The sequence below is a fragment of the Staurois parvus genome, unplaced genomic scaffold (genome assembly GCF_062004578.1).
Source record: "Staurois parvus isolate SC_StPar_1 unplaced genomic scaffold, SC_StPar_1.0 ptg000299l, whole genome shotgun sequence".
Lineage (NCBI taxonomy): Eukaryota > Metazoa > Chordata > Amphibia > Anura > Ranidae > Staurois > Staurois parvus.
The window spans coordinates 23177483-23205207 of NW_028318095.1; the positions used below are offsets into that span (position 1 = coordinate 23177483).

Genomic DNA, 27725 nt, shown 5'->3' on the forward strand with positions numbered 1-27725 from the left:
AAATAACTATTGTATGTATTGCTACTATAATGCTGATGTTATACAATGAAAACTATAGAACTCCTTTAATATCAGGCTGATACTATATCATTCATGTATATCAAAAACCTCACTGTACATTTCTTTATCACTTATTAGTACAAGTTCTTACAATAAGCTATTCACAATCAGATATCTAAATAGATGTAATATACTGTAAAATAATTTGTTTTTAATTATGTTTTTCTCAGCAGACATTAATTACCCAGACTTTTAGCCAGACCAATCCAACAGCCATTACACCGGATGAATACTTTGATCCTAACTTTGAATTGGGACACCGAGATATGGGGCGACCCATGGAGCTCACTACCAAAACTCAAAAGTAAGTTGAGCTGATCATGCGTGAACAACCTAGGCAATGTAGGATAGAAACAGGCCTCATTACTTACCTGCATTGCCCCTAATGTTTACTGTATACATGCAGGACACTTACTGCTGATATAAAACAGCCCCTTTCTCTATGGAACATGTACAGTAGATGGTTCAAACCATAACAAAGAAATATCTGTTTTGGCTCTTCGAACAAGTGTATAAATGGATCTTTAAGAATGTAAACTGTTTGGAACCCAGCCTAATTTACATACAGATACAGGTATAAAAAATGTAATTCTGATCACCCGTGATGTAATCTGGTATGTAAAGTTTTTACTGAATGCACCTCTCTGGAGTTTTTCTTTTTTTCTGTACTAAAAATATACAATAAATTTTATTGAAGAAAAAATAAAAGTCTGCAATTACACAGAGCTAAGAAAACAAATATTCAAAAAAAAACAGTAGAATAGAATATAAGAAAAATATATAGGTTATATACAGTATATACATTGCTGTCGATACATTTTCACACTCTCATTTATCAGACTTCTTTTGCATTACTAATTATACATTTCCTTTCTATGTGAAACACCTGTAGGTTCAAAGCCAAACTATGGTTGTGTGAGGACCACCCTCTCTCTCTGTCTGAACAGGTGGCACCTATTATTGACCTCATGGCAATAAGCAATGCACTATTTGCAAAACTCCGTGATTTTATCACTCTCAGGCTACCCCCTGGATTCCCTGTAAAAATTGGTAAGTGATTGCAGTGACAAGACTGTGAAAAATCAGCCCACACAAGTGATATTTGAGCATAGATAGAGGCATGTTGAGTTACCCATTTGTTTTTTTTTAGGGCCTACATTCAAGATATTTCCCTGCTTTGAGTGCCAGTTCACAATGGAACGTGCAGTTCCTGTGCTGCTGATTCAAATTTGAATGGGCTGCAAAATGCACTGGAACACAGAAAAGCAGTGCAAGCAATACATTTCAGAATGCACTGTACCAAACCGCATGGTATCACAGTTTTGTTGTTCACAAACATGCTGCGTTTATGAGATGCACTTGGGGTGCCATCACCATTTCATTGGCACCCGCAAGCTCTTGCAGTGGTAGTGTGTTCACCTGCAGTGTGGGAGACGCACACAGAATGCACCTTTCCCACATTGCATTTTGGTCTAAAGCAACCCTAAGACCTGTTTCCCACAGGAGTAAAAAATGCTGTGTTTTTTACTGATCTGAAATTAGATGCATTGTTATCTATGGGGCATTGCACACAGCAATGTAAAGAGTAAAGATCAGTAATGCAGCACTGAGTACAGAGCAATAAAACAAAAACATAGAACATTTTTCATTTGAGTGCAGTAATTTACTCGCGTGTTTGCTTGTTTAACCTTGGAGCCGGTGCCTCCTGGCCCTTTAAGGGTGTCAGAAGCCAGGAGGCGGGGTTTTAAGGTCATGTGACCGCCGTGATTCGCCATCATGGCGGTCACATGATCGGGTAAGGTCCCGATCGAAAGAGGAGATCAGGACCTTTCTGTGAGTTCCGGACATGTGTGCTGAGATCGTATGATTACTAATAAAATTCATCTTAAATACTACACTATGGGTATTCCACTTCTGGCTCTTTGGTGAGCTTTTTAATCCCCCAGTGCTCCCCCTGGTGACCATCCCTGGTTTATGAAGGGGCTGTGTATACGTCCTTAAAGTGGACCCCCGGATGTAAAGACACCCCGATGTTATCTACCTATCCTACGCTGTACCACCTTAAGAGGGATTCCGGGCAGACCTCCGTTTGATTAAATACATTGCACATTTCCCTTGTGCATCTGGTGAGTGCGCATTATATCTACTTGTTTCCACCCACCATTTTGTTTGATGACTGATATACCACCGGGATTATACCTTGGGGCCCACTCATGATCCTTGAATTTGAATTTATTTATGGACTTTTATTTTAATATTTCATATTTTAAGAATTATACTATGAAGATCATTTATGGTTTTCACTTGACCCAGACATTCTATTGATTATTTATTTATATTATCTTATTGATTCTATTACAGTAATATAGTTTATTAGCGCTGCACTATCTTATATTAATTGCTCTCAGCACATATGTTTTTCTTAATTGCACGCAAATGTGCGTCCGCTCGGCGTCAAGGCTCAGACGCCGGGAGGCCGCACATTCGCTTGCGGCCAGCGCGAAGAGGTTAAGTAGTATACTACAATACTGGCAATGAAGAAGAATTTTACTCGTCTATACACTTACACACCTTTACTCTCCTTTACTCAAGATTACTCAGATCTTTACACACAGTTTTCGTCCCCTTGCACATGGGTGTGACAAGTTCCCGAGTAAACATCGGTAAATTTTGCCGCTCATGTGCAAGGGGCCTAAGAGAAGCATTGTGTTCTTTCTACTGCATTCAGAGGATCCCCCTTATAATTTATGAAGCTTGTGTGAAAACCTTGCTACTCTGTAACAGAGATAGAAAGGCAGGGAATTTGAAAACCATCTCCATAAAACATGGATATATTCGCTTTACATGACTAGTAACAAGTAAATCTACAAGTTATCACTCAGAAAAGCCAGCAGTGAGCTAAGCCAACCAGAAATCCCCACTTCAGCTTTGCTGTTATGGTTGTTACCAAGTCAAAATAGAGTATAACATTTCCCGAATGGATTTTTCATAAAGTCAAATAAATAATCCCCTTTGTCTCAACCCTAAACTCCCTGACTGCTCTTGCTCTCTAGTTTAGGGTTGCCACCTCATCCCTTTTAACCCGAATATATATTAATTACACAGGTTCTGTGGCTGACTAAGGTGGTAATTAAACTCCCTTAGTGCCCTATCTGCATTAATTTAGCCTGAGAACCTGTGTAATTATTACCGGTATGAGTTCAGGTTTAAAGGGATGAGGTGGTAACCCTACGTCTAGCTCCCTTGTCTCTTCATCCCATGCTTGTCTCCCGTACTTCATCCATCTTCTGGAATTCCCTCCTTCAATCTGTCCAGCTATCTCTGGCTATCTGTCCGCCTTTGGAGGATCCTTAAAAACTCACCACTTCAGGAAAGCCTATCCTGCCCCAGCCTAACAAATGAACATTTACTTTCGATTGTAAGCTCTCATGAGCATGGCCCTCCTAACCCTCTTGTCTTGATTCATAATATAACTATACTGTCTATCTGTATAATGCAAAGTGCTGTGCAAATAGTTGTCACTATATAAATCCTGTATAGTAATAAAAACTATGGCAGGGGGCACAGGCATCTGAAACTCCTGTTGGTGCTAAATGTCAAAACACTAAAGGAGGCTACAGTGATAGAACAGAGGGGAGGTAGGAGACATGGGCCACTGGAGAGGTGGGTGGAACACCTTTTCTATTGCATGGAACTGGTATTTTGATTTTTTTCAGAGACCTTACAGGGTCTCTTTAAGGATTAGGTCTAGGTTTTGCATTTATGTGAGTATAGGCACTGTCAATCACAATCAAACACACGTGACCATAAAAACAGACAGTCTTGTACTTGAAGAAAACAATACTATAGTAAGCTGCTATTTCCTAGGCTCTGTCCAAGTCCAAAAAATGTAGATGAATAGCTATCCAGAAGCCTGAACTGCACTTTTTCCATTACCCACCAGATTGTGTCATTTCACAATACTTCAGCCATTAATACCATCCAAAAGTATTTAAAATGAAACATGTATATTTGTGATGGTAAATTTGAAATTCTAATCAGGAAACTGGCAGTTTATTCAAGTGTACAGGTGTTTAAACTGGCATGTAGAATAAATATGCGTGGAACTCTCCATACTGCAAAATAAGTGGACAATCAGAGCTACTTCATAAAATGCTGAGGGCCTTGTAGACTTCAGTGATGTGGAACAGCTGGAGCTGGCTGCAAATGTAAGAGGAAGGCTGCATGTGGATCCGCTATTGAGAGTATCATGCAGAACTGAATTTCTATGTACAGGGCTTTTTTTGGAGTTTACTCTACGCAGTCATCCTCTGCCAGGAGTTTGTGGGTGTGTATATGTGTATATATGTGTATGTATATATATATATATATATATATATATATATATATATATATATATATATATATATAATATTTATATTAGGTACTTATATAGCGCTATCAATTTACTCAGCTCTTTACTTATGCATTGTGTATTCACATCAGTCCCTACACTCAAGGAGCTTACAATCTAAGGTTCCTAACTCACATTCATACATATACATACTAGAGCCAATTTAGACAGGAGCCAACCTACCAGCATGTCCTTGGAGTGTGGGAGGAAACCAGAATACCCAGAGGAAACCCACATAGGCACAAGTAGAACATGCAAACTCCATGCAGGTAGTATATTATAAAGCATAAATGTGGCCAGCTACCCACCTAACTTTAAAAATACTCCGCAGTAAACATTGAAGCCTGTGATTCAGCAGACCAGGAATTCTTTACTTTGTCTATTAAAATTTATGTGATCTAATTGTACTCACACTTAACCATTCATAAAGTAGTGATTCATGTCCCTGATCCACCTTCATTGTGGGAAGCAGGAATAGTTGTATTCTTCTTTTGGGTACACAAAAAGAAAAGCCAAGAGGCTGATGTTCTCCTTAAAGACCTACTAGACTTTGATCAATCTGACAATAGGGCCTCCTGCCAAAATATTTTTTTAATGAAATGGAATAAAATGAATTGTCTGGCAGGGTTTTACTTGTGCCTGTAAACCTTGAGGAGATAAATTAATTGCAGCTCTGTCAGTCTTATATTTCTTGCAGTGGAATGGGACAGGAGGTGTAATTTTTACAATAATAATACAAAAAAAAGAAAAAAAAAAGAAATATATATATATATATATATATATATATATATATATATACACACACACACACACACACACATACATGCACACTCAAACACACACACAGTATTTGAATATGAATGGAAGCAGCTGCTACAGGGCCCTGAAGTTGCAGCAATAAACAGGAATGCACTTTGTTGGCTTTGCCTTCCAAATTTCATCATCAAGCCCCTTTATGTTAAGGTAGTCCATATATACTGTGCAGCTACTATTATTATAGATACACTAGAGTTGGTAATGACATGCTTGTACCTTTTTTGTCTTTTGACAGAAATTCCCATTTTCCACATCCTGAATGCCCGCATCACCTTCGGAAACCTAAATGGATGTGATGAGCCAGTGTCCTCCCTCCGTCAGAGCCCCAGCAGTGAAGCCCCCTCCCCAAGCAGCGACTCCTGCAGTGTTAGCAGCACCAGCTCTATAAGTATGAAGCCACAACAGGGGGACACGGGACAGAGGGACCCTAACAGTATGTGTCAGACCTCAGCACTGGGGGCACAGGAGGTCCTGCGTAGGGGTGACTATAGAGAGGATTACCATTGGCTGTGCCTCATGTTACCCACAGATTATAAATGGGCAGGTAGCATGATCCACTTTAACATTTCAGATGGCTCCTCCAGGCCTCCACCTTCACTGCTTTGCCTGAACACACATACAGAGTTAGCTGCTTTTGCTATGGTGCTTTTGTGTTGTAAGTTCAATGTCAACAGGACATTTCAGCGAGTGATCTAATGTCCTGTCCACCTGCAATAGATGATGGCCTTATGATTCTGTGTTCTGGTGTGTTTGCAGCTTCTGGACGTGGCTGTGAGATGGACCAGACCTTGTTTGAAGCCCCACGAGGGTACAGTGTGGTAGGGAGTTATCGGGAGAACATGCGTGAGGAGGAGGACGACCTTCTTCAATTTGCAATCCAGCAAAGTTTGCTAGAAGCTGGTAGTGAATATGATCAGGTGAGATGGCATCAGCATCAATGCTAGACAAGTTTACTACTGCTTAATTTAATACTGCCCAGATGCAGCTAAAAGGTCCTGAGAAATAGGTGAGTACAATGGGAAAATAGATGGAGTAGTAGGAACAATGGATCTAGCTAGCTCTTATCCACAGCTGGAAATAAGTGGAGGGCTAGATCTTTCTGGATGTCAGCATTCAGCCATTCATAGAACAGCAGCAGTTATACATTTACTACAGGAAAAAAAGCATACTAAATAATACAGACATGAATGCAGATGGCCATACTGGCTGGACAGCTTTATTCTGTCAGTCAATCAAGTGATTCTTTTTGCTTTTAAAGAAACTGGCAAGAAGTTTTTAAATTATTTGTTTGTATGGGTGTGTGACAATAATAAGATCACTATGTATCTGCAGTGTCCATGCAGTCACTGATCAGTTTTATCTTGCTAGAACGAGCTCTTAGCTGTTGAAAAAAGTGTATTCTACAGGACCATTGTCTCCTTACTAGCCCTTCTTTTCATGGAGCATAGAAGCAGAAGACCCTAATAGGTACGTAGTTCAGAGGAGTGGGGGTACCTGAACAATATGGAGATGGTGTGAGGTGTGGCTGGCTGATGTTAAAAGTTGTGGGTGAAGTGTGATACAGTTCATTGAAGAACTGTGCTTTCATGATCTGCCCAAGAAATAGAGATGGTTTCTGGTTTGTAATTACTGGCTTACACAAAATGTGGCTGTGACATGGTAAGTGTGGCCTGTGGGCCTGTGAATAAGTAATTACTCCTAATTTTTTTCAAAATCCCCTGCATCAGATCTCTTTTTATGTGTAGTAGACATTTAAGACTTTAAGAAGTAGACATTTAACCCAGGTATTTAAAGTAAAAGAAAAACTGAAATATATCATTTGAATTGTGAAAGATTTCCCGTTTAGACTTTGTACCGGAGTTCTGTGGATCTTTGTGATTTGTTATTATTAAAAGAAAATCTGTCCTGAGAGAAATATAAGAAATATATAGTCTGTTGTTGACAGCTTCCTTGCGAAACCTTTCCTAACTGTCACGCTCATCTAGGGGTTTCATGAGCTCATTGCTTTGTGAGTCATTGACCCACAATAAAGCTGGCTATACAAGATTAGTTTTTTCATTCATTCATTCAGCCAGGAGGCAGAAAGACAAAAAAAACAAACAACAAATTCCTCCATCTAAACAAACAAGGTAGATGGTGCAATCCCCCACTCTGGGACATTGATGCAGATTAATGGAAAATTTTCCAACACGTGAGTGATCAAATGATCGACTTCTGTTGAGTGGGGATGGCCACACACTGATCAAAATTTGGCAAGTCCCTACTGAGCCAGTCAAATTTCAGTCAGCGTGTGGCCAGCTTAAGTGTGCAGATCTGTCTTGACTTTATTGCATGCTTGTTTTGGAGGAAAAAGATAAATAGCAAGCTACGTATCTCTCCTAGTGCAAGTTTCCATCAAAGTCCATAAAATCCCTAAAAAAATGTTTAGTGGCAATACCCTGCTGATATAGCCTTAGAACAAAATATGCAACCCTTTCTCTGTTCTGTCTTTATAGGTAACAATTTGGGAAGCTCTGACAAACAGCAAGCCAGGAACTCATCCAATGTCTAATGAGCGGAAAGGAGAGAGGTTTGTAGATTGTAGTAACACAGATGATAAGACTAGCAGGTTTTAAAGTTTATATCCTAAGAGAAGTGTTATTGTATTCAATGACAACTCTCCTTTTTTTTCTCCTGTTTGAGTTTACCAAAATATCATTCATTTTATGTCCAGTGACATGGTTATGTTGACTGTCATCCTTGTAGATACTGATAAAGGAAAATTCCTATCAAATACTTACCGAAATGTTTCTTTTCTAACTCCATGGCAGCACTGAGTGGATAAGTAAATATACCAGTGTGATAACTAGTGCCTACACAAAAACCTAATATAACCCCAGAGGCCAAAATATACTTTCTCCCCCGAAAGTCCAAAATACACAGTCCAAGTCTCCCTCAGTGTCTTAATGTCCTAAACACCCACTAGTGTAATTATCTTCTTGAATAAGAAGATAATTACACTAGTGGGTGTTTAGGACATTAAGATGCTGAGAGAGACTTGGACTGAGCACTGAGTGGATAGTTTCCTCCTCAAAGTACACTTGTAGGACAGAGCTCTCAATGTATTTCACTCAGTACCTTACCACGGTGTTCTATTACTAGCATACCCCTGGCACAGGGGTGGGCCTATATGCTTTCTTCAAGTTACTCAGGAAAGTCAATTTTTGCTAAGTATTAAACAGGAATTTGCCATACTCCTAACCACCGCATGGCAGCATATGAGTGGGAAAACACTAGCCAGAAAGAGGTTGGTGCCATCAACAAAATTAAGATTTAGTACATGACTAAGTCGATGCCAAGACTGAGTGTCTAAAGACCAAGAGGTAGGCTGCTCTGCATACTGTCTCCAGGGATATTACATATGCTGAAGCCCAAGATGTTGACACACTTCTGCCAGTAAGCCCTTGTCCTTTTAAGCCTCTTGAAACACACTTACTATACAGCTCGATATTGTTCTGATAGATTCCTCTCTACCTTTGTTTCCACAAGGAATGATAAATAGTTTCTCCATTTTCCTCACTGAACTGGTTGACTGGATGTACTGGTAAAGGCATGAGGCTACCCGGCCTCAGTGTCTTCATAAGTAGGTAATACTGTTCAAATGGAAAACTGATGTCACCTTAGGGATGAACAACAGATCTAAGAATTACTCGTTTAATGCTGTTAACTTTGCTGTTAAGTTTTGACCAAAGTGATTGCCACTAGAAAGGCAATTTTTAAGGCTAGTAATCATAAAGAGAAAGCCTGTTCTTCTAGAAAGGTGGAAGAAAGGCCATAGTTAGAGGTAGGTCCTATTTTGGGAGCAAGGGTTTCCTTGGTGGCATCAGGAGACATAGCACTATGAAGAACTGGATCACCAGTATTTATCACCCACTGAGTCTAGATAAAGGCAGAGATGGCCAACCTTTGCATTTTCAGAGGTTCTCCAAGCCTTTCTCCTGGGTGAAATAGATATGCCAGAGGATAGGGCCACAAACTCGTAATGAATACCTGTTAATGCGAAAGGTAGATGCTTCTGAAATTCTGCTGCTGTCAATATGCATGTGTAACATATGTCAGAAATATTAGATTTTTATTTTGTGAAAGCAACAATCTCTAAATCTGAGGCTGTGTGTAAAGAAGTCACCTATATGCAGAATCGATCTGGAAGTTCCTTTGCCCACACAGTGGGTAGGAGATGAGACTCCTTTCAGCAGGTAGCACAGATGTTACTGTATCCTGTACCAGGATAAAGTAAGCATGTCGACAATGTTAACTGAGGTTTTGGCTGAACCCAAATTACTAAATAATATCCTTATGCTGAGTAGTGTCAGACGTTTTCTGAGGTCATTCCAGTGAGGGACACAGAGGACCTCATAGCTGCAGGTCTCATTAGAAGAAGAGTAAAAGGTGATTATAACTACTGAGACTGATAGTTCAGTGTGTACTGTGTGCAACTTTCTAGACACTGGGACTGCTGTGACTTTTAGTTCAGTATTTTCTGTGCTGCTTTCCAGACACTAGAACTACTCTTTTTCCCCACTTTGTAGACCCTTTTCGGTGGGAGCCACTTGCTGCCAGAAGCTGTGGGGTCCAAGATTGGTGTGTGCCCAGAGTTTTTCCATGGATTGCCCTGCCCACCCTCCCTGCTGTGTGACCAGACTCCTCCATACATTGTCCTGCCTGTCCCCCTGCTGTGTGCCCAGACTCCTCCATGGATTTTCCTGCATGCCCTCTCTGCTGTGTGCCCAGAGTCATCCACGGATTGCCCTACCTGCCCTCTCTGCTGTGTACCCAGAGTCCTCCAAGGCATTCCCTGCCTACCCTTTCTGCTGTGTGCCCAGAGTCCTCAAATGAGTGCCCTGCCTGGACCCCCTAATGCCAAGAAAGCCACACTCAGTACCCAGGAGACAGTCAGACTTCCACATGAGCCTTTGAACCCTTCCGCCCCCTATTTCTCCTTCTTGTTCCATATTGTTACCCTGTGGTCCTTCCTGTACCATGTTGCTACCCTGTAGACTATTCCTTCTTGCTGTGGCCTATTGTCACCTAGATAACTATCTCTCCTTGCTTTGCCCTATTGCCGCCCTCTCCTGTATACCCAAGTTCCCCAAATGCCTGCACGTCACATTCTGTGAGATTTGCCTCCGTGTGCTCTTTCTCTTCTCTCCTACTTCATCACATCAAGTATGCATCTTCTAGGTCTACTGACAACAGCTGGTTTCAAGGCATCACCGCTTGGGTTATTGTCTGCAGCAATTCCATTTTGGAATGCTCATTGACAGTGTATCGATTGATCCGTAAGAAATTGCAGACCAGTCTTTATTCACTTTTTTTTCTTCACTATAAACAGAGGAGAATGCCCACAGTTAAATTTTTTAAGTCGGGAATCCTAATAATAGCTTTTTCGACTACCAGATTGTTGCTGTGTTGCAACAGGACTTTTCATTTTTATGGCACAATGAAATTGATGTAGCCAAGAAATGGTTCCACATTACCATGCATATCTTTGAGAAACTGTCTGAACCACCCATGGTTCTAAAAAATGTTTCTGCCAGATTTGGCTTCTCCAGTCCTCTCTGCACATGGCCATCTGGTTTGGAATTTCTGCTGTATCGCAAGTCTTCACACTTGTGTTATCATGGAAGACGAACCACAATAGCTTTACTAATTGCCTTCTTCAATGTGTTGCTAAACAAAGAGGACCCCTGAAACTCGATCTAATACTAGTCCTGTTTAAAGGGGGCCAAAGGACCTTTTAGCTGTTGCTGAGCAGGGCAAAATTCTGGCACAAGCATGCACTACAGTACATCCATTGCACATCCCCCAACAAAGTGAGAGATAGGTTTTATGTCCTGCAGAACAGCTGCTGTTTGTTTCTTAAGGGTGTCTGACAGAGCAGATGACTCTAAGTTGTTGGTCCACACCTCCAGAGCATAAGCTACAAACGTCAGAGTGACCGTACTTTCAGTAAGTTAGCTCCTTTAAAAGTCTAAATCTATCCTGCTTTTAAGGATTACTTTAAGGTTCCATGCACACTGGGCGTTTTAATAACGCTGGTAACGTTAACTGTGTAAAGTCATGTTAAAAACGTGCGTTTTTTTAGCATTTTTGCATTAGCGTTTTGCCACGCTTTTCTGCGTTTGCGGTTGGCCACGTTTTTACGGGTTTTTTTGCTAAAGAAAACATCCAAAATGCCAGTTTGTCGCGTTGTACCACATTTTTCAGCATTAGAGTGTTTTTACAGCTAAAGAACGCCACTAGTTCTGGGGTTTTTTTCCAGCCAAAAAACGCCATTGCCAAAAAACGCTGTGTGCATGGACACATAGGAAAACATGCTGGGGAGTTTACTAGCTGTAGAAAAAAATGTCAAAAGCCAAAAACAGCAGCTGTAAAAACGTCCAGTGTGCATGAGGACTAAAAGAGACTGGGTCCTCTAATGGTGTGAAGTGCCTGGCAAGTGTCATCAAGGCTACATCCTCCTAATATTTTGTATTCATCTTCTTTTAGTAGGTGCAGGTTATGTAACCTGTCCTGCATGGAAGACTTATATTCTACATTTTTTCATTTGTCTAGAATATCTTCCATAAATGAGAAGGATTCAGACTTATGCTTCAAGTGTTTATAATACCTTTTTCCCACCCATGGGGTCTTGACTGGCCCCTCCTGTTTAAGGGCATGCTTATAAGTCTTGACATAGGGTTGAACCAGGGCAAAAAGTAATCTGCGTTTCTATTAAAATGTTGGGAATCATCTGAAGAATTAGTAGACTCATAACTGGGAGACCTATTAGCTGGTGGGAAACACACTATTCATTCAGCGGTTGAGAGCCTCACAAGGTCATGCAGGGACTCCCTTATTAACAGCCTTATTGACTAAGGAGACTACTTGTTGGTTCTGATACTTTCTCTTTTACTGCCCCCATAAAACATGTTTCACAAAAGGACTTCCCTGGTATAGCTATATTAGGACAGGCCCAATGGGCATTGCCTCTATAGTGCACTTTCACTGTGTAGAAGGAAGAGTTTTATTGCTGGGTATCCAAGGAGGACCTTTGATGGGTAAATATCTGTCTTAGTGAAGGCTGGTCTTTGCAATAATCTGGTTTTGGATTTGGAATCTCTGTCTGGAACCAATGCAAAGAAAAATAATTAAACTTTCTGCTCCAGTAACAATAGTTTACATATCAACACCTACCTATATTACCCCCTATCCATTGCATACTGGCTGTTTTTTTGGGGTGGGTGAAAGGGATCATATATGAGGAACTGTTATTTTACATAGATTTGCCAATCAAGATAACAAAAAGAGAGAGACCTGTTCTCCCACCTGGTGCAACAGCAGATCAAGGGAGAGCAGCCCTCACATCTTAAGGGAGGTGGCCCAGTTAAGTAGGGCACCAGCCATTCTTTATGAACTAGTAGAGCCATGGAGACCGCCCGTACTACACTAGTATGGCTGCCAGAAGCTTGCACTTGCATAACTTGAGGCGACAATAAAATAGCCACTGAACACCAGGAAGCAGACACAAGAACTCCAGGAATCCTCATATCGTCCTCCATACATACATGATCTACTGGATTGCACACCAGTATTCTAAAAGACACCAGCAGATTCTCCAGTGTTAGGAATACCAAACTGGGTAGGGATCTTGCACCCTTAAGGATACTGTGCGCCGTCGGCACTGTCTAACACCCCAGAAAACTTGTGGAAGGAGTTTCCTGATGGGGCAAGTTTAGATGCAATTTTAGATACACAGGAACTCACCAGGCAGAAGTCTTAAGCCTTGTACATATGATCAGAAAATCGTTTGAAAAATAACGCTTTTAAAGCAATTGTACGATAATCTGATCATTAGTACACAGCTTTCAACAGCTGATCATGACAGTTAATCCAAAATGTTAAACTTTTTCTGGTGTGATACCAGATCGTACAATTTTTGTTTAATCAGTACAATTTTTGTCCAAAAATACAATACAATACATTACGTCACTTCTGACGTTCTATTCTGTCATGTGAGAATTTTTGTAAGTTGAGTAACCTTTTCATTTTCGATATGGAGACTAGCATGCAGAAAAAAACGGATTATAATTTGTCCGATATTCCTATTGTATGTACGAGGCTTTAGCCTTATGGTCTGCTGTAGTTTTACCACAGTTTGGCAGGGGGATGTTACGGAGAGCTCTATATGGAGGTCAATAAATGAACACTGTGGTAAGGACTGGGTGGGATTTATTACAAGCTCAATCATAGGTGGGTATTCTGGGAGAGGAGATTACTCCCTCATATGCTGCACTGTAGTGGTCAGGAAACATGGTTTATGCTCCCAGCTATACTTTCTGTTGAAGAAGGTCAGATCATCCCTCAGCACCACTTATTGCATGCTGCAAGTAATAGAAAATTGTCTTCAGCAACGTGCTAAACAAAGAAGTTATTTTCTTGTCACAGCTTGCTTCTGCTACATTAGGCAGTACAACAGCCAATAACAGCACATCCAGAGCGGGCCACAATCACTATTGTGTCATTTATTGAGATGCTTTACATGACACCCAGCAAAATAGAAACGCCTTTGTGCACTCTGGGGTCAAAGTTTATTGGGTTCAATGAACCCTTGAAGCAGCAAATAGGGGGCTTTGGCTATGCTGAGCACAGGCTACAGTAGGCAGCCTCATAAACACCCACCTACTTGGGGGTTATCAAGCCAATAATGTGTCACTGTAACTCACTTCTAGTTCATCGGCTTGGATACAGCCTAAAAATATATGAATGACAACAAGCTTAATTTCAGATGTTTCCATGTAATACTATCAGTGAACAAATTGCAACATTACAGCTCTTATGAGTGTCTTTTTTTTTTTGAGTCACTGGAGACATCAAGTTTTAGTTTCTTGATTTATTTTTATATTAGTGTTTTTCACATCAACACCTCATACTTTTCATTGGGTTTTGAAAAAAAGAGCTTTTCCTTCCTTTCATATGATGTTTCCATTTCACCATGAGGCATTTTTAATCTCTATCATCCCCTCATTGGCAGAGGGTGAGTAATTTTTGTGTTCCTGGGCTTTTCCTGCAGAACCCCCCAGCATACCCAGCCTTGCAGCCCCCCACACTCCATCTCCAGCAATGCATTCAGCACTTATCAGGAGCAGCTACGAATAGCCATGGAACTCTCAGCCAAGGAGCTGGAGGAAGAAGAGAAGCTCAAGCAACAGGAGGAAGAAGAGCTAGAAAGGATTCTACAGCTCTCCTTAACTGACAAATAGCAGGACCTCTAATCTAGCAGACAAGCACCCAGAAGGCCTATCCAAATTGGCTAAGGGCTCACTTGGGAAGCCACAGACACATGACTGAGAAAAACTCATCAAGAAGGGAAATGGGTGCAGATGGAGCTTCCTGTTACATTCAATGCATTGCAACATGAGCCAGCAATGGTGGTCATACACCTCTGCAGACTTTTCTAGTCAAATTTCTTGATATCCAAGTTTAGGAAGTGTCACATTAACTAAAAGGATTTAATAAAAATACAGTCACTGGGTACTAGCTCAGGTGTGGACATGCTCTCACATCCACAGAGGGAATTGTATCCTGTTTGTTGCTAGAAGCAGATTTCTTACTGATATATTTATTAAATGGATGCTTCAACTGCAAACTGGTTAAAAATGACAATACGGTACCTCCTTAAATTTTTAGTCACCAGAAAGAAATTTGCTGTAACAGTAATCTCCATAAGGAGTTATAGTCGGATGTAAAGAAATCAGAATTCTTTTTTGGGTTATGTGCGCAATATATGTTAATTCTTTAAGTATCAGGGTCAGGTCTATGTGATAACAAATTATGATAGAGTATATTTAATGTGTCTGAGTCTTTTAAAGAGAAGCTAGAGAGGGAAATGCTTTTTGTGCCCTCTTTAATCCCCCACTAAGGATGTCATAAGTGGTAAATCATGTATAAGTACCACAATTTCCACAAATAAATTGCAGACTAGGGGTTCCTTTAATATGAAACTGAAATTCATTGTTTGATGTAAATTAAAAGGATAATAAAGAAGATGTGCCCATTGACCCTTGAGTTAATAAATATCTTTTATTCAAAAGAATCATTTTGTGACTATAAGAAATGTTCATAGTTGGGTTGAGTTCAGCCCTCTACAAAGGAAAAAACAAAAACACCTTGTATTCTGAAAAAAGAAGGCTGTTTAGGGCAAAGTGACAGAGTCATTGCAAAAGTGTCTCTTGACACACCGATATTCACCTTGTCAGCACTCCCCCACAGTTCCATCAATATCCAATCTCTAAGCCCAAGCTCTGTCACCACTTCATCTATCACCAGCTGACACTAGGAAATTTAATGCCAACTGCCACAGAGGAAGAACGGGGGGGGGGGGGGGGGGGGTTGAGGAAGCACTGGCAAGGTATTAGTGGGAGTACAAAAACTTTGTAAAGGTATTTTCACATTTCAGGCAATACAAAGAGTGCCCACTGGGAAAACAGCACTTTCCTAATTCCCAGAGGTAATCAGTTAACTCTCTATGTGTTTATATACTATACGAGATGGTATCAAAAAGGTTCAAAACAGGTTTTTTAACACGCCAACAAATGGTGCAACCAGGCTACACGCACAGTCACAGGGAATGCCAACCAAGTCAGTGTGCCAAAAGACATCATCCTGTGTACTTCGGGAGCAGTGCGACTGGTGCTATTCTGACCACATTCGATTGCACATCTGCTATTTCATCATGGACAGCAAGTTAAAATAAAGAGCAAACGTGAAATTCTGCGTGAAACTGGGCAAATCTGCCACAGAAACGTTTGACATGATTTTGCAAGTTTATGGTGATGCTGCAATGAGTTGTTTGAAGTGTTTTGAGTGACAAACGCACTTCAAGAGCGGAAGAACAGCTCTGGAAGATGACGAGAGATCAGGAAGACCTTCAATGAGCTCAATCCCCCCCAAAAATGTTGCAACCGTTTGGCAACTTGTGCACGATGATCATCAGAAAACAATTAAACACCATTGCTGCCATTGTCAGTGTGTCAGACAGAACAGTCCAGACAATCCTCACGTGTGATTTGAACATGTGCCGTGTTGATGCCAAGTTTGTCTCCAGGCTGCTGACCCAGGAGCAGAAGGAACACTGCGCCGAAGTCTACCAAGAACTCAGTCAGCGTGCCGTGGATGACCCATCCTTAATGTCGAGGATCATTACTGGGGACAAAACTTGAGTGTACAGGTTTCATGCAGAATTTCACTTTTGCTCTTTGCTCTAACTTGCTGTACATGATGAAATAGCAGACGTGGTAACGCATGTGGTCAGAATAGCACCAGTTGCACAGCTCTCAATGTACACAGGATGATGTCTTTTGGCACACTGACTTATGAAGCTCTGTGCTCCCTGGGATTGTGCATGCAGCATTGTGCTGACATCTATTGGTGTGTTAAAAAACTAATCTCAAAACTTTTTGGGACCACCTTGTGTGTGTGTATATGTGTATATATATATATATATATATATATATATATATATATATATATATATATATATACAGTATATACACACACACAATTATCGTTAGCCATTCTTTGTATTTGGTGATGACTTTGGAGTGAATTTGCAATATCTTTCTATAAAAAGTGAGCACGCACGGGGCCAGCACTATCAACCTCATATTTATTGAAATACAGCCTGAGTGCGCTAATGTACTCTAATACAAGAAAGGATTGAAGCACTGAAAGGTCCTATCAAGAAAAGAAGCCTTCAGAGGCTTTTATTATTTGGAACCTACTGTATGTCTTCTCAGGAACATGGTAAGATTGGTTGCACGCCACCAAAATGCGGGTTGCAAATAATAAAAGAATTTCCACCTCTATCCTTATCAGGATCCCTGACTGTGATTTCTTAATAAATAATTATTTATACAGTATAGGTTTGTCTGTATATTCCTCTTATATGCTTTGCTTCATTAAAAAGCTGAAGGAAAGGAAAGTGTTTTGTTCACGATAACTGTACGATAACAATGGACAGTTTTCTAGTGTTGTTTAGTAAATGAAAAAAAAAACAGTTCCTGCTCACCAACAGTACATTTACTGCAGCCAAGCAGCATGGGCAGGCCAGATAACGTACATGTATGTCATCCAGTCTGTTCTTGGTTTGGGGCGCGCATGCACATGCTTATTGCTAACCCTCGCTGTCATTGGCTACAGCGGGATTTTGTCAGCAGGTCCCGGTTAATGATTTATGGTTGAGGCACGCTGATTGGCTGCAGCCAAACACACAGAGCTCTGTACATAGATCAGCAGTCTGTTTCTTCTCCCTGCAAAGCAGGGAGAAAAAAACAGATCTGTAAGTAAAAGCAACACACATTACACTTGTTAGGCACACAGTTAACCCTTTGATTGCCCCTTGATGTTAGCCCCTTCCCAGTCAGTGTCATTACGACAATGACAGAATAGAGTAATATACTGTATCTGATCTGTATTATTTTCACTATTGATGGCAGTGTCAGTTAGTACCTCCCAACAAGGGTCTGTTAATGCCAGATTGCCCTCCACACTATATCACAGTACCAATATAAGTCATTGATAACCAGTATAGAATAATAGCTGTATAAATTCCAGTATATATATACCATGGTTTGTAACTTTCACACAAACCAACTAATACACACTTATTAGTATTTTAATTTACCAAAGACATGTAGCAGAATACATTTTGGCCTAAATCTATGAAGATTTTTTTTTCCCGGATATACAGTGTTACCTCGGTTTTATTAATTTAATGCATTCTACAGGACGTTTCGTATTGCGAAAAATGTATAAACCGAAATGCGATTCCCATAGGAATGCCTTGAAAACCAATTAATCTGTTCCTGAGGTCAGAAAAAAGTTAAACAAAAGTCTTTTATCTGTTCAAAACTCTTTAGAAAGTGCACTTTAAAGGCATAAGTACTGTACAGGGACATGATTAATTTCCAGAATGGCTCCAAAACTTGATGCAAAAACCGCTCCAACACCTCCACACTCGATGCCACGTGCTACCCACAGACATCAGCACGCACAGGGCCAGCACTATCAACCTCCCAGGTGCAATGCATCCTGGGGAAACTTGCTTCATATTGCAAAAAAAAATCATAAACCAAGGCAATATTTTCAATGGATTTTCATTAGTAAACCGAAAATTATGTTAACCGAGGCGTTATAAAATACAGTGGTACCTCAGTTTGCGAACGGAAAATATTGTTTATTTTGTTTTCAAAATTAGCAGTCTTTTTTCGTTTATATAATAAAAAAATTAAAAACCCAGTGACAATCAAATATCACCAAAAGAAAACTCTATTTGTGTGAAAAAAATGATGTAAATTGAATTTAGGTACAGTGGTGCATGAGCAAGAAATTGCCAGTTAATGTAGTGCAGTGATGAATAGCAAAAAAATGCCCTGGTCATGAAGGTAGGAAAACCTTTGGGAGGTCAGTTGGTTAAAATGAACAGTTGCTGAGATCAATAAATATATCTGATATTGGCTAACCTAAATTGTGTTCATGACTCCCTATTTTGACCCTGAAGACACACTAACTACATCAGTGATGGAAGAGAAGTAGAAATACTTATTTTGAAGGAACTGTCGCTTTGATCTCCTTTCAGTGCTAGGCACATGGCCACAACCTAAGGCACTGATCACACTCTGTCAGCACTGCTTATGCATAGCAAATTAATGCTTATACTACCTGCTATGCATTTTTCTGTTTCATTTTTTTTTCCTGTAGAAAACTTTGAGTGCTATATTTGGCCATTAAAGCGAACTTCTCCATGATTCCCCTTTTTATAATGAATGCTACTGACACCTCTTTACAGCCTTGCTGCGCTGACCCTCACCTTCTACACACAAACTGGCAAGTGATTACATTGGGCATGCTCCAACCACCTGTGAGCAATGCCACAACATAATAATCTAATGCCTGTTTACAGCAATTTAGAAAAAACGTATGACGATTGTCAAAGTGTCTAACGCTTTTACAAGCATTTATGTGCGTTTACAGGTGTCAAGCACGTGGCCTTAATTCATTTCAATGGCTAAAATAAATGATTATTCTGGCAAATGAAATGAATTAATGCCTAGCGTTCAGACGCGTTTAGGCACCTTTAGACGCGCTTACACATGTCAAGCATTTTTTTCTGCCAAAACGCTACTGCTCCTGGACACACTGACTCTGGATTTTTTTTTTCTGCTGGTAAACACTACTGCTACTAAAAGCTTCTAAAAGTCTATGTGTGCATGGAGGGCCGTTTGGGAGCAGTAAAAAAAAAATGCCTGACGCCCCTAATAGTGGCTGTAAAACAGCCCCGTGTGCATGAGGCCTTAAAGCAAAATAGTTTTTTTTCAAATGCACAGTTTATTGCACTGATCTGCTAAATGTGTTGCATTTGTATTGTATTATAAATTATTCATTTGATGGTTTGTATGCAGGGCTGCGGTTAGAAACCACGGGGCCCCATACTGCCAACCTGGAAGGGCCCCCCTTACAAAAAAAAAGCATAGTTTACTAGGCTTCAGTTACGAATGTACACAGTTATGGATTGGTATCGATTACTCATTGTGTTCATTCGGGTAAGGAAGGGGCTGGTAAATGTGATGTATTTACTGGACCCTTTCCCCACTCTCTATCCTGAAAGATCTTATTGTGTGCTTGCAGCTGCTGAAAGGAGAGGAGGGAAGCTGGCAGCACTGTGGGGGTGGGCACACAAAGGGGGCCTGGGCAGCGGGGGGGGCAATTACTGGAACTGATCCTCTATATGGCTTTCTCTGCAGCAGCTGAAAGCCAGCAGGAGGGAGAGGAGATGAAGCCAACTTTCAGCTGCTGCTGAAAGGAGAGGAGGGAAGCTGGCAGTACTGTGGGGGTGAGTGCACAAAGGGGGCTTGGGCAGCAGGACGGGCAATTACTGGAACTGATCCCCTGTATGGCTCTCTCTGCAGCAGCTGAAAGCCAGCAGGAGGGAGCCAACTTTCAGCTGCTGCAGACAGAGTCATACAGGGGATCAGTTCCAGTAATTACCCCCTCCCACCATACCAATCACCCTTCCTGCCTACATCCAATTCACCCAGCTGCCTGGGCCTCCCTTTTGGCCTGGGCCCCATACACAAGGACTGGTGGTACCCCCTTATTCACAGCCCTGTTTGTATGTAGAAGTCAGTTTACAAAGATTATCACATAGTGATTTTGCTCCTAAAATGCTGCTACTTCTCGCAGGTAGTATTTTTAAAGCCAAAACTTTTTATTTTCTATTTGAATAGAATAGGGAAGAGATAAACCCCCCCCCCTGTCATGGTTAATTTTGTCGCCTGTGTTCCATTGAGAAAGACACAATCGGAAATGACAAGAACTTTCTGCAAAGTGAGGGAAATCCTATCACTGACAATTGTATCGCAACAAGTGTACTCAATGGAAGATTTACCCTCTCTTCCCGATCTCTCAACAGCTCAAAGTTTTAGATTTTCTCTCCCTTTCAGTTCTGGAGGCAAAATAAATCTACATTAAAGCGGAGTTCCAGCCCCTGCCTCCCCCCCCCCCCAATACAAAAACTAAGTCAGCAGCTACAAATAGTATATCTGCTGACTTTTAATATTAGGGCACTAACCTGTTCAGGAATCCAGCGGTGTCCTCACTCCAAGCCTATTCTTCAATTGATGGTCAAGTGCTGGTGCCACCATCTTGACTAAGGGAAAATGGCAGTGAGGCCTTGCGGCTTCACAGCCGGTTTCTTACTGCATTTGCGCAAAGCGTGCTGTGCTTTGTGAATGGGCCGCAGTCCTCTGGGACTTGTGAAGTGTCCCAAAGGGCTGCGAGGGGGGCCGAACTTCCGGCTCAGTTTGCGGCGGCAAAATGAGCCAGAAGTGGGAGCGGGTACCTGTCAAAACCAGGTACCCGCTCCCCCTTCCCCCCAAAAAGGTGCCATATGTGGCGGGGGGGAGGAGGCAGAAAAGCGGAGCTCCCACTTTTAGATGAAACTCCATTTTAAGATGCTGGCCTACATTTACACTATCCATTCTGCACTGAAAAAGTCTCCCTTACATACTGCAGTCTAATTATATATTTCATTGATTTTAGGCTGAATGTGCAAATAGCAGACTTTTACCGGGTCTAAGTTTCCTCACGTTTCCTTTCTGTTTAGCATGCTGTTTGTGCATCTGATTCTACCTTCATATTCTGCATGGGTTCACATCCCTATTAGAAATATGCTATGTTGGCTCTTATTTGGTCCTGTCTTTGCTGTGGCTGAGTAACTACCATTTACTGTCTGAAAGCAAATATTGCACAGCATTTGTATGTTTAAAGCCTTCAGCTGGGTCCACACTATACACAATTCCTGTTCCTAAGGAAGAATCAAAGGAGCTAAGTGGAAAAAGCTCGGCCACACAGTGGCTGCATAAAAGCAGATGCAACGGTTTAGGTATTCTGCCAGGCACCTGCTGTGTCTCTCCGAATACAATAGTGGCAGTGGAAGATTCCTCCATTTCCGTATGCATGAGTGTCAAACTGGCAACCCTCCAGCTGTTGCCAAACTACAAGTCCCATGAGGCATTGCAAGATTGACAGTTATAAGCATGGCTCCCAAAGGTAGAGGCATGATGGGACTTGTAGTTCCGCAACAGCTGGAGGGCTGCCAGTTTGACACCCCTGTGAGATCAGTTAGAATGTTTTCAATCAGCCCATAGGTTGTACGAAAATAATCTGTGTGTGTATACCCAGCTTTAGTAGGAAATTTGCTTGTGTAAAGTGATGCTGGAAATGTTATCTTTTAATTACAACACTGGGATTGATTATGGGATTATACGTAACATGGATTTAAACCTAAGTCTGTGTTTTACTATTTTCTGTACAGTTTTCTTAACCACTTAGCGACCTCCCGCAGTGTACTGCAGACTGGAGGCAGCTGTAAGCAAAGCAACATACCTGCACGTCGCTTCCTACTTCTGGGTTTACATGCCCCCTGGCCGGCACCTGCTGTGATTGTACACAGCAGGAGCTTGCTAGCAAGTCCCAGGAGATTGTACACAGCAGGAGCTTTCCAGCAAGTCCCGGCCAATGATTCACAGCCGGGACCTGCTGATCGGCTGTGTACAATCACAGCCCAGAGCTCTGTGTTGACATTCAACACAGAGTTCTGTACAGAGAGAATCATCTCTGTGTTTCTCATCCCTACCAACCAGGGATCAGAAACTTAGAGATATCTTAGCAAAAGCAGCACTGTACACACATTACACATAGTTCGGCATATATTTAACCCCTTGATCACCCTAGATGTTAACCTCTGGAAAGCCAGTGTCATTAGTACAGTGGCAGTGTATAATATCACTGATCACTGTATTAATGTGACTGATGATGTCAGTGGCAATTAGTCAGTCTCCCTCAGTATTAGTAAGGCTCAGTTCACACTAGCGTTGAAAGCGGACATTTGAGGGTCATTTTTGAAAATGATACACATGGCAGCACACAATTCTGTTCACACTGAAGCTTTAGGAAGAGTTGAAGCCTTTCAACGCCTCCCATTCAAGTCTATGGCGATGCTCCTCAAATCCCTGGAAGGCTTTTCACGAGCATTAATACCATTAAGTTCATTATAGGCGTTTGTGGTGCAGTTTTAACACTTATAAACGCTCCCCAATTTGCGGTTTTGCGTTTTATAACGCTTGTAAAATGCCTAACCGTATAGGGGTGTTTGGGAAGAAGTCAAGTGTGAACAAGCCTTACCCCCCCCCCGGTCACATTGGGTGCGACTTGGCATGCGAATTGCATGCCATTCGACTTGCAAATTGTATGCCAAGTTGTACCCTATTGTCCGCAATTAGAGCAGTCAAATCCGTGTGGTTCCGACTTGGTCGGAGCCGCACCGGTTTCTAAAGTAGTTTGGATTGGAGTTAGGATGGTGTAAATGGACACATCTGCTTACAGCTGCTGCTTCATAGACGAATGGAGGGTCCGATCAGGTCCGCCTGAAAAACGGACAGATGGACCTTATCAGACCAGTTGTCTAATGATCATATAGTGGGGGGTCAGCATCTGTATTGTGCTCCGGTATATGGAGGTGATATGAATGTATAAAGTGGGATCAGCATTCCTAGTCAGGGATACATGGTGTATGTTGTCCTCCCTGCCCCCTGATGTCTCCTTGTTTGATCCTCTTCCCCTCCTGCACTCCTCCTATGCTGTGTGCTCTTGGGGTGATGTCCCCTGTCTGTCTGGTGTAGAGCTCTCTAGCCCTGACTGGGGGAAACATTCAGTGTCTGGTGGACTGTTCTCCAGCACCCCTAATGTTTGTTGTTGTGTTTACCCACTTACCATCCTCCCTATAGCAGAAATGCTGCTACAGGGCGGCACGGGTGCGCAAATCATGTATATATACGCGGCTGTCAGTCACCGGGTCCCGAGCAGAGCAGTGTGATTACAGTGAAGCACACTGACACAGCCCCCTAGTAAAATACTGACTGCACACAGTTAACCCTTTGGACGCCCCTCATGTTAACCCTTTTCTGCACAGTACCACTAGTACAGTGTCAGTGCTTTTTTTTTTTAGCACTGATCACTGTATTGGTGTTACTGGGGATGTCAGTGACACCAAGTCACTTCCCTCCAGTGTCAGAATGTCTGCCACAGTCCCGCTATAAGTCGCTGATCGCTGCCATTACTAGTACAAAAAAAAAAATTCCAGTATATATACCACCATTTGTAAACGCTATATCTTTCACCTAAAAAGATTAATTTACACATAGTGGGATTTTTTTTAGCAAAGACATGTAGCAGAATACATTTTGGTGTAAATTTATGATGAATTTTGATTCTTAAAATGTTTTTAATAGTTTTTTTTTCTCAAAATTGTCAGCCATTTTTTTTTTCATAGCGCACATAGAAAAAAACGACACAGGCGATCAAATACCATGGAAAGAAAGCTCAATTCGTGGGAAAGAAAGGACGTAAATTTAATTTGGGTGCAGCATTGCATGACCACTCAATTCTTAGTTAAAGTAACGCAGCGCCGTAACGCGAAAAATGGACTGGTCAGGAAGGAGGGTAAATCCTCTGGAGGGCAAGTGATTAAAATAGGATTATAGTTATTCTAAAAGTAAAAATATATTTTTTAAAAAATAACAATTATGTCATACCTTCCTGCTCTGTGTATTGGTTTTGCACAGAGCAGCCCTGATCCTCCTCTTCTTGAGTCCTCCGCCAGTGTTCCTGGCCCCCCGTTTCAATGAGGCACTCATGCGTGCTTTCTCCCGTGCCATGCTACCTGCGTCTACATACACAGACAACTGGACTCAGCCCCACCCCCTCTCTCCTCACTTGCTGTGATTGACAGCCGTGGGAGCAAATAGCTGCCGCTGCTCTGTCAGCCAATGAGGAGAGAGAGACCCGGGAGAGCCGCTGCTCTTATTCACAACCCTGGATTGAGATTGGCTCAGGTAAGTATGAGGGGTAACCTTTCAGGGGAGCTAGATACAAAAGTTTAGGGTTTTTTTTACCTTCATGCATAGAATGCACGAAGGTAAAAAAAAACTTCATCCTTTAGAATCACTTTAACGAATGACCATGTGCTCTGGTCGATAAAACAAACTTCCAAGACTCATAGACATCAAAAATTTTATTGTTTTGATCTTAAAAATTTCCTTTTATTGGGTTGCTAGCTTTTGGATCTTTAAATTATCAAACAGTTACCAATGCTTCAAAGGCATCTAAACTGAGGATGCTGTGCCCCAGGCACCATGGTAAGCCACCCCAAGTTACCTGTCTCTCCCCTCCTGCTCTCGCTGCTGCTAGGCTGGGCTCAGCGGATGATTTGAGCAGTGGAGTCTCAGCGAGGAAGTGCTCTGATCCCGCAGGGAGCTCTCGGACAGCTGGCATCAAACAGGGAGACAACCTGACCGTGCTGGAAACACAAGCAGAAGGAGAAGGAGAGATGGAGCCATAGGGGAGGAGAGGAATAAACACTATGGGTGAGTGGAAGAGGCACCAGGGAAATCTTAGAGGACTGGGAATCGGGGTATGGAGGGGGCGAATGGAGCACCGGGGTCCGTCCACAGGCATTTTAGCGCCTCGTAGCCTGACACCCAAGACGGCTGCCTGTACTGCCATATGGTGGCTCCGGCCCTGGCTACATCTGCAAAAAGGGTCTGCCTAAAGAGATCTAGAGATCTAGCAGGACTTCATTTTCTGGCTAAAGTTCCACTTTAAGCAAATTATTGGAAGTTTATTACCTGGAGAACCTGCCAGTAGCATCGCTTCCTATTATAGGTTCATAATGCTAAGTCAAGGCAATTAACAGCCTGTCTTGTGCGCTTTTTAGTTGTCTATCTGATAGACCTGATAGTTAGCCCAGTGGCCAACTGGAGGAGCCCACATAGCAGGCTTAGTGCTGCTGTTAATTGAGAGCCAGTGGCTTCACATTGTCAGCCCGCAACAGAAAGTGCTGTTACTGACAGCGTCTTAAGGTAAGAAACTTTGCAACAGGTTCACAAAGAACAATTTGCTCACATAAACTGTATATAGTGAGGCATGATCCCAAACATACCGAGCAATAGATTTTGGGGGTTACATTTTGAGGCAGAACCTACCACTCAGCCCTAAGTTGGGAAGAGTCGGGAAATGTAGTGGAATGGCCCAACACAGAGGGGTTCGTTTACTAAAACTGGAGAGTGCAAAATCAGGTGCAATTCTGCAAATAATCCAATCAGCTTCCAGTTTTTTTTTGTCGATGCTTAATTGAACAAGCTGAAGTTAGAAGCTGATTGGCTACCATGCACAACTGCACCACATTATGTACTCTGCAGTTTTAGTAAATCTCCCCCAGAGTCTGCACAGTAGAAGCAAGTGAAGATTTCCACTTAAATTCCTCTAAATGCATATAGTGATCTGAAGAGGAGTGCTTCTTCCAGTTAAAGTGGTAATAAACTTGTTTTTTTATAATTTTACCTACAGGTAAGCTTATGATAAAGCTTACCTGTAGGTAAAATTAATATCTCCTAAATGTGCACTGTTTAGAAGTTATTCTCCTTTTTTTTTAAAGCCGATGCATGCGCTTACCTGTGCAGTTCCTTCAGAGCTGTGTGCCGTGGCCTGGGACTCCTGCACATGAGTGACGTCATCGCGTCCCGGCCTGTCAGACGGCCGAGGCTTGCGAACCTAAAAGGAAGACCAGGTGAAGATGGACGCCTCTGAAGCAGTGACAGCGCGCCGCTGGAGGACTTCGTTTTAAGGTTTACATAATGTGCTAGTATGAGATGCATACTAGCACAATTATGACAGTACCTTGCAGGGGAGTTTTTTTTTTTTTTTTTCTCCTCTGCGGTTTACTACCGCTTTAAACTGGAAACTGAAAATGATTAATTTTCCTTTTTGCATTAACGTTTTAAATATAAGTGGCAGTAAAATGCTGATCATTTCATGTCTGGATAAATTGTAAACCAAAAAAGGTTTGTAACTACCAGTTATTAAAAAGAAGCACTTTGTGTTCCTGCTAGTTCCCTAATGTTGGGAAGTAGAAAACAAAATACATGTAATTTGTGAGTGTAGGTGTTCACGCTGTATTACCAGCATAGAGATGAAAGGTTTACTGGTAGAGATTCTATGTCTGTCATTGTTCCCTGTAATTCACTTATTGGTAACAGCTGTTATTTTATAGTGAACAGCTGTTGTCGGGACCCGGGGCTGGGGCTGCCCCTCTGTTTTACTTACTGTCAGCGAACATTTGGGCTTTCAATGTCCACTGCTTTCTGTGGATTGAAGACGCGATAGTGTCACACATTCTTATTTATTGGAAATTCATCATTGTTGTTGTTAAAGGAGAACTCCAGCCAAACATAAAAGGGAATAACCCAATAAAAGACAATAACAAAACCAGCTCTTTCTGCAATATTTACCTTCAATCTAGAGTTCTTTTTTCTGCACCTAGGTATTCTCAGTCTGATGGTCAGCATTATTCAGCCCAGTTCCTATGCGTTCTGGAATCCCTTTCCCAGGAGCTGTAACTTGACCGTGAAGAGAGAAGCAGCACAGTGATGAGCTCATCACTGTATCCCTTCCCCAGGGGCTGTAACTTGACCGTGAAGAGAGAAGCAGCACAGTGATGAGCTCGTCACTGTATCCCTTTCCCAGGGGCTGTAACTTGACCGTGAAGAGAGAAGCAGCACAGTGATGAGCTCGTCACTGTATCCCTTTCCCAGGGGCTGTAACTTGACAGTGAAGAGAGAAGCAGCACAGTGATGAGCTCGTCACTCTTTCACTGTCGGCATGCTTCTTATCAGCACATCTATTTATTACAAGTACTTGTATAGCGCCGTCAATTTACAGAGCCCTTTACATATTACACATTCACATAAGCCCCTGTCCTCAAGGAGCATACATTCTAATGTTCCTAACTCACATTCATACACATACTAGGGCCGATTTA

The 27725-nt window shown here is 41.8% G+C and overlaps 1 protein-coding gene across 5 annotated transcripts in view; it reads left to right on the forward strand.

Moving 5' to 3' along the window:
* ANKRD13B (ankyrin repeat domain 13B) overlaps positions 1–27725 on the forward strand; it is a 295939-nt gene that overhangs the window by 257505 nt on the left and 10709 nt on the right. The window contains exons 10-15 of one of the 5 annotated variants that reach the window (XM_089683033.1): positions 231–364; positions 953–1110; positions 5505–5657; positions 6026–6186; positions 7765–7838; positions 14361–15348. In XM_089683033.1, coding sequence (XP_089539159.1) covers positions 231–364; positions 953–1110; positions 5505–5657; positions 6026–6186; positions 7765–7838; positions 14361–14550 — 870 coding nt within the window. In that variant the 3' untranslated portion in view covers positions 14551–15348. Of the gene's footprint in view, positions 1–230; positions 365–952; positions 1111–5504; positions 5703–6025; positions 6187–7764; positions 7839–14360; positions 15349–27725 lie in introns of those variants that run through there. The other 4 variants (XM_089683032.1, XM_089683034.1, XM_089683031.1 and 1 more) reach the window with 4 other exon arrangements.